Source organism: Pleurodeles waltl, chromosome 9 (genome assembly GCF_031143425.1).
Source record: "Pleurodeles waltl isolate 20211129_DDA chromosome 9, aPleWal1.hap1.20221129, whole genome shotgun sequence".
Lineage (NCBI taxonomy): Eukaryota > Metazoa > Chordata > Amphibia > Caudata > Salamandridae > Pleurodeles > Pleurodeles waltl.
Window position 1 is genome coordinate 97,297,095 of NC_090448.1, and position 8,113 is coordinate 97,305,207.

At 38.7% G+C, this 8,113-nt stretch overlaps 1 protein-coding gene across 2 annotated transcripts in view; it reads left to right on the forward strand.

Annotated features, from left to right (window-relative positions):
• The window catches only part of CRBN (cereblon), a 117,933-nt gene extending 110,607 nt beyond the window's left edge, over positions 1-7,326 (forward strand). For both annotated transcript variants that reach the window (XM_069206357.1, XM_069206358.1), the window contains exons 10-11: positions 1,092-1,223; positions 2,692-7,326. In XM_069206357.1, the coding sequence (XP_069062458.1) occupies positions 1,092-1,223; positions 2,692-2,875 (316 nt within the window). In that variant the 3' untranslated portion in view covers positions 2,876-7,326. The remainder of the gene's footprint in view (positions 1-1,091; positions 1,224-2,691) is intronic.
• The last annotated feature ends 787 nt before the right edge of the window (positions 7,327-8,113 follow it).

Below are 8,113 nucleotides of genomic sequence, written 5' to 3' on the forward strand. Positions count from 1 at the left end.
AAACATGATTTTCATGCAGGACAATGCTCCATCACACGCGTCCAAGTACTCCACAGCGTGGCTGGCAAGAAAGGGTATAAAAGAAGGAAATCTAATGACATGGCCTCCTTGTTCACCTGATCTGAACCCCATTGAGAACCTGTGGTCCATCATCAAATGTGAGATTTACAAGGAGGGAAAACAGTACACCTCTCTGAACAGTGTCTGGGAGGCTGTGGTTGCTGCTGCACGCAATGTTGATGGTGAACAGATCAAAACACTGACAGAATCCATGGATGGCAGGCTTTTGAGTGTCCTTGCAAAGATAGGTGGCTATATTGGTCACTGATTTGTTTTTGTTTTGTTTTTGAATGTCAGAAATGTATATTTGTGAATGTTGAGATGTTATATTGGTTTCACTGGTAATGATAAATAATTGAAATGGGTATATATTTTTTTTTGTTAAGTTGCCTAATAATTATGCACAGTGATAGTCACCTGCACACACAGATATCCCCCTAACATAGCTAAAATTAAAAACAAACTAAAAACTACTTCCAAAAATATTCAGTTTTGATATTAATGAGTTTTTTGGGTTCATTGAGAACATGGTTGTTGTTCAATAATAAAATTAATCCTCAAAAATACAACTTGCCTAATAATTCTGCACTCCCTGTATTATCCAAACACTTTTCAACATATGAGAGTAGCTGGGTATACTTAGGATATAATGTTGTGGTAGTTTGCTGGCGGACTTTCCCCCTCGTTTGCAGAGATGTCTGGTATCCCTTCCACATCATTATCAGGATGCTGGAGTGCTGCCCCACCTTTGACTGAGACCATGTTTACAACTTCAAGTTAACACAGCTATGTTCATGGCAATCTTTTAAATTTAAGTTACCATAAAATGGTCATGGCCAAATTAAAATTGTTTTTCAAAGCCATATGTAAGGTGATGTAAGATCCTTCTACATCTATTAGTTAGATATTTCAGAATTACTATGTAGCTTTGTTGTTTCCTGAATGTCTTTACATGGCATACTGTTATATATCTACCTATGTATCTTCTCCCTCATAGCTAAAAGGGTAACTATCTCTTTTTAACTCTGCAGTTTATCATTATGTGGGCCAATGGCAGCATATGTGAACCCTCATGGGTTTGTTCATGAGACTCTGACGGTCTATAAAGGAAGCAATCTGAACCTGATTGGGCGTCCGTCTACAGAGCACAGCTGGTTTCCTGGGTAATACTATTAAATGTTCCATGATACATTTGTTGTCCATCTTGCACAGTCATAAGATAAGAATACAGTTCATATGTTTTTTGAGTCATAAGATAGTGAAATGGATATGCAGAATTGAATCTTTTATAGAGCCATGTGTGTCATCTCCAACCACCAGATGTTTCGTTGTGGTTGGATGTTGGGATCAGCAAATTTCATGTAAATCGAGCAGAATTTGTAACTACAGTTCGCAAACAAAAATGGATAGTATAGACACAAATCCAGGTAAGAACATTAGTTTCCATCAATTTAGCCTAGGGTCTGAACAAAGACTCAGGTAGTTTTAAGTGGTGTTTTCCCCAATCTTGGCTGTGCCTTTAGTATAGTTCAGAGTGGCTTATCGCGCACATCATTATTAAACTATAAAATTCAGGTGATGTTCATAGTGGCAGCTAGTCAGAGATAGAAAGTTGCAGTCTCATATTTAGAAGTGAGGTATGAGTCCTGGGTGGCAGAAATTGGAGAATTGTTGCAGTTCCATATTAAAGAATTTCTAGTCTCTACCTAGTGATTCTGGAGAAGACTTTGGAGATTTAAGGGGGGTTATCTTGAAAATAAGCAAGGGGAGCATTCTTTGTGTCTCTTGATTACACACTAGCAAACTGCTGCTCATCTTTTCAATAATAATGGACTGCAACACGCAGTTTATACCTCCACAGGTGACTAAACCCAAACTGCTACTCACCTTTCAATTATAATTGACTGTAACACACAGTTTATATCTCCACAGGTGACTAAATCATTGGATTATAATGCCAACTTTCTACCGCCCCAAACTCGGTAAACAGGTTTTAAGTTAATCTTAGCAGCCACAGCGAGATTCGTCTTCAGCTAGCCAAAAAGAAACTGGAGATTATATTTCTTCTCTTCTTACGTGTGAAATATCCTCGAAGGTAGGGAATTAGGAGGACAGAAATGCAACCACCTGAAGTGGTTTCGGGGTTCCTGAACCTGCTATTAAGTATGTGTTGGTTTCATGATCTGACTTGCATAGAAAACAGGACATCACAAATCCATTATTTCAAGGTCGACACCAACCAAAGCAACCAGACAAAGATCAGCCACATACAGACAAAACAACTAATATTGGCAAGCAGAAACAAACAACGCTGGTGCTTCTGACATTTAAAGATTGAAGGATGTTACTGCATTGAGGTTTTTCTTAACTATTTATTACACCATCGGGGGAAACCTTACGGTTGATGATGCTATCTAAGTATCTATCAAACTGTTATATTTAGGGATGTAAAGTTTGAAAAAATGTATGTGGCTTGAATGGTGGAATTCCCGTGATTGTTAAGACAGGGTAACTATGACCCCAGCTTTGTTCAACATGTGAAGTTTGGTAGGTAATAGTTGAATTCATGCAGCTATATGATGGTAAATAATCCTGTGATCTTTGTATAACAGTGTATGTGTTTTTCCACAGATATGCGTGGACAATAGCCCAGTGCCGAGTCTGTGGAAGTCACATGGGGTGGAAATTTACAGCCACTAAAAAGGACATGTCACCTCAGAAGTTCTGGGGTTTAACACGATCTGCTCTGCTGCCGAGAATCCCTGAAGTGGAGGATGAGACTGGCCAAGGAAGAACTCCTCTTCTGTGTTTGTGAAAAGCTTTTTTATCAACAGCAGATGCCACCCAGCCTGTGTCTTTTGACCAAGTCTGCTTAGGAAGTTCCTACTGCTTCTTCCGCTATTGTACCCTGCACCCCAGACCCAGGCAGTGCCTCAGTGGGGCTGATAAATGGAGTGATTGAATAGGCGGAGATCCGAAGAGGCAGTCCGTGACATGTCACAGTGGTGGAACAGTGCAAAGAGACGAGTGCACTGGTTTTAGGAACCTGCTATTGGTGGGCAACTCAGTTGTACTTTATACAGAGAAGCACAGTCAAAGATTTAACCTCATTGATTTTTGGACAGAATAGTGGAAGCATACAAAGAAAGAAAGGCCTTGCTGCACGCTTGTGTCAAGACTGCTTATTCTAATAAAAAATGGATGAGAAAGTTCAATTCATGAACTTTTCTGAGCCATTTTCATTCGCCTTCTTTTCAGTTCGAAGCAAAGGTGAACACACTTCGCTGCACTGTAAGTAGTGGGATTATAGCCTCCAAATAGTATGCTGAGGATTCTTTTGGGAAATTTGAGTTAAATGGGGGCGGGAGTTACTAGGTCCTGTAAGTGCTGAAAAAGTATGATTTTTTTTTTTCTAGAGAAAAAACAACCTTCCGGAGACACTAAAAATGCACTCCAGCCCCATTAAACCTATAAACACACCACCTTGTATGACGTTGTCATTTTCATGGTTGTGTAACAGTACAAAACTCCTACTGATATAGCTGAATCTAGCTATTCTTTCACCCTGCTCAAACGTTGCAGAAGGAGACTGTTTCAAGCATATGCAGAAGGGGAATGAATTATGGGGATGGTTTTTAAGTGGAGGGAGATGACAGATACCAAAGTAGTGATTTTATTTTTCTGGAGTGTTTATAGCAATGTTTTTTAATTCTTCCTTCTTTGCTTCTTTTGCAAGCTGATTGTTTCTTTAAATCCTGACGTTGTTCATGTGCATCATATTTGCATCTTGTTATTTGGTGTCTCTTTTTCTGCTAGGTAGGACATGGGATGGTATTGAAGGATAAATCTCCTTTTATACAAACTGCTGATTCGTGGGTGGTTTTGTCCACTGGTAGTTTCGGTCCATGATCAGAAAGCATTGCAATGGGAGGGCTTTTGTTAGTGAGCATTAAATAGTGGCCCTTGTAAAGCGGTTGTGTCCTGTGGCAGGGCGTTGCTGGCTGAGATTTGTCATTTGTTAGATTTGGCTGCCGCTTACAGTCTTATGCTAAAGCTGCATAAATAGAAAAAGCAACACAAACTGCATATATGAAGGAACGACGTCTAACACGTCTCGGTTAATAGGTTTTTTTCACAGTAACTTTGTCCTTTTTTAACCCTAGTCAAAACCAATTTTGAGAAAGGTATTAAGGATTTTAAGTCGGTGTTTTGATTTTACCATATTTAAGGCTGTGCTGGTTTTGCATAATAGACTTTTCTGGGTAAATCCTAGTAGCTTTGCTTAAAGAGCACCAGCAATTATTTGAACCATTGCCACACTTGCATCACACCTGCATGGTACTTTATTTGTATTTAAAAATGGAAAGTAAGGGTAGCTTGATTTATCGAATACAGACGTGGCAATGTCCTGAGAGAAATAGTGCAATCATTTTTACTTGGTGCACCCAGAAAGCACTGCATTGAACCTTTCACATTCCAACCTTCATAATAGATGCTGCAGAGATGCATTCTCTTGTCTTCTATTTTTTTCTCTGCATAATATGTTTATGTACGATCTGTCCAGTGCTCAGAAGACTTACTGCACACATACAAGGGTTGTCCCGAACATCACAGTGAGGCAATACCGACAGCCCTCCGAGCTATTGTTGAGTTTTTTCAGTTAGCCAATCTCTGCAGTCACCCCCTAGACCATTGTCCTTGTAATAACAGGTTATTCACGGAATTGAGGTCCCATATGCATGCTGGCAACTTGTGCTCTAAGGCCTTGCTTATGTAATCCCAAAAAACACCACACGCAGACATCTCACCCACTGGAATAAACTTTCATCTACTTTCGATCACACTGGGTCAAACAGACCTTAGCAAGTTGCCTTCTTCTTAAGGACAGCCAGAATTGCTGTAGCAATGTCTGAGCCGGAATGTAAGTTTTACCTCTTTACATATCAAAGTAAAAGAATCCTACCAATCTCCTGATAATGCACATTTGTTAATTGGATAGACTACCACCTCTCAACATAAATGGAATACTGCATGACCACATAAAATCATACACACACATACCTAAATGAAGTAAAATGTGGCAGTTTGAAAATAAGTAATACTTTCCATAAAGGCAAGCTTACATTTGGCAACGTTTTATAAAGCACCCACATTTAAAAAAAAAAAAGAAAAGTTCCTTTCTCAGTTGAAGCTTGGGAATCTGTGCGCGGAATGGTCTGTGTGCAGAATCCATTGAAGAGCCCAGCTGCTCTGGAACTGAGTCTTACGAGGATGGAAGGAGCCCCAGCTGAGAATTTTCCCTTAATGATATTGGTCAACCTGTAAAGGTTCTTGGGAAGTGTCATAAGACAGCTGGACAATGTTACACGGAGAGGAGTAGTGCTTGTTACTACATATCTGAAAAAATACTTGGAGCATATTAACCACAGCCCAATCTAGAGTGAAGGCAGACTGAATGATTTAGTTTCAGAATCTATGTAGAGGCTAGATTGGACGAAGTCTGGCCACACAAGTTAATAGTTTGATTTATTTCACTTGAAACGTGCTTCCTGGTTCAACACTGTCATTTTGGGACTAAGTAACTTGGTGCACAAGGTACAATCGCATGTCTGCAATCACAGGTGCATTCTGAATATGAAAATTACAATTTTCTAGTATTTTGTTATGCACCTTAAGTTTTGTCTACTTTTAGTGTGCCTTTTTTCTCTAATGAAAACTACAAAATGGTAACTGAAACGCAGTAAGCTCTTTTGAATTGGCATTTTACCGATCTTTAAAATACAGAGATTTATTAATATCAAAATGATTAAATCAGGGCTTTATAGACATATAGATAGCTAATATGAAAGTGAGGAGCATTGAAAACCATACAATTCGGGACATTCGTCTGGAGAAAATTGAGATCCATTTGACAAGACAATAAAATGCTCAACCCATTCAAATGCTAATGTATATTCCGGAAACTCATTTTGCCTTCTTCGCTTACTTAAAACCAGATAGCAACTTCATGGCTAAATTTGCTGTCTCCTGATAAGTTCAAGGAAACCTGTATGAGGTACATCCATTAACAAACCTACACGTCTCTTTTCCTTGTTATAACACCCAACAGTTTTGTGTTGTCCTTTTCAATGACATGTCTCATTTATATTTCTGTTGCTTAGAATGGTGTGGTTTGAAGAATGCACATGCAGTGTCTACCATATGGCAGGTGACAGTTTTTTGGGAAATGTACTCTTTGCTGGAATAATTGGTGCGAAACAAACTGGGAACACCTGCAGCCCCCCGTGATTGCACTTTCAGGGTGACTAGCTTTTTTTTTTTTTTTTTTTTTAATTTGCAAGTTAAATTTGTTCATACATTTTTGTTCTTTGAATTTTGCTGTACGTGATTTAATACTTTCTTCTTTGTTCAGAGTCTGAACTGAGAACAATAATTGTTTAGAATGTTGTGCCTACTCAAAAGAAATCATAGATATTGAAAAGGTGGTAGCCCACACCATGAAAAAACAACAGTAATAACACGTTTTTGGCATCAGCAACCTTGTTTCACCCTTGCATCTTACTTCTCTGACGTCTCTGTCTGTTAGCTTATTACCTTTGTATTTTTTTGGTCCTGTATCTTTAATCTCTGGTTACGTTCAAGTGACTGTACATTCAATTCTTTTCTCTGTTGTTTTCTGCCTCCCATCCCCTGCTATTGTAAGTGCAATATTGTTCTCATTCCTAGTACTTCTTGTTTCTTAGCTACATGAATCCTTTGTTGGTCATTTCTGATGCTGTTTTGTTATTCAGATAATTTTTATTCTTTTACTTTCTTCTGTCATTTTAACAGCTCTGTCTTTTGCTTGCCCAGTGTTTGGCGTTTCCCTTTTCGTTTTTTTTCTTATTGTTCTATCTGTGATGTGCATGTTCTTTACTTTCTGTTGCTCATCTCCAGATTTTACTGTAACAGGTGGAACCTACACAATTTTCTGATGAACAGCACAGTGATGACCTTTACACTGCTATCCTGGATACAGTAAAAGGAGGTCCGAACAAATATTTATGTTCAGAAACCAGTTAAACCTCTGATGGAGTTGCTGATATTGGGTCATTTGTGGAATAACTCCTGTGTACAAAACAAATACCTATATAAATGTGGTATTATTGAATCTCTGTGAAGACAAATCTCCCTTCCAACTGAAATTGTGTGTTGCTATATTTTCTTGTAGGCAAATGAATACCGTACCTAAGCTGGCCCCCCATAATAAAACTGAAAATATAAAAACCTCCATGTCTAGTCCTTTCTATGAAAATACCCAAATGGTTATACTATTCTGTGTTGGGTGGCATTTAAAGGTAGCACTGTAAACTAAAAGACAAGCAAAGGTATCCTTTTTGAGGCAGAAGGTCCTTTGCTGATGCCAAGACACAGGTAAGTGTGTTTTTGTGGGATTGATTCTTCACAATTTTCGCACGATATAGAAGTAGAATGTTGTGTTCGTTGCTGAACGTCTGCACATTATTATGTAACGTTGGGGACGCTTATTTTGGGGTTGCAGGGTTCTGAAGAAGTGTCCAGGCTTACCTTTTCGTCTGAGATTTCCAGGTCATTGAAGGGTGGGGAGGATGGGGAATAAATGAGTGATGAAGTGTCTCTTGCATGATCCTAGGAGCCAGATATCCATTGCTCAACTTTCTGATATGTCTTGGGACATGCTCAGTAAGTGCTGGGAAAATATGGGGTTAGGAGTGTGTCTTATTGGCACAGACAAATGCTGTGGACCTGATGTGCAATGAGAAAGTAACAACTGGAAAGATTAGTGACAGAATATTGTAGAAACTATATATTGCTACGTTGGACAGAGCTTTGGTCATATTGAGTGCTATGATGAATGTTGTATATTTTAGTATTTTAAAAAAAGAAATAAACTATTTGAAATGAAAAATACACATACCACAAGTTAGATATTCGCTTTGATACGGGTAAGTCAGTTCAGAGAGGGTGTTGTGCAACATCATTAAAAGGAATTAGAGCTACTCATACAGCAGGTAAGTTAAATGTTCAGTCTGGG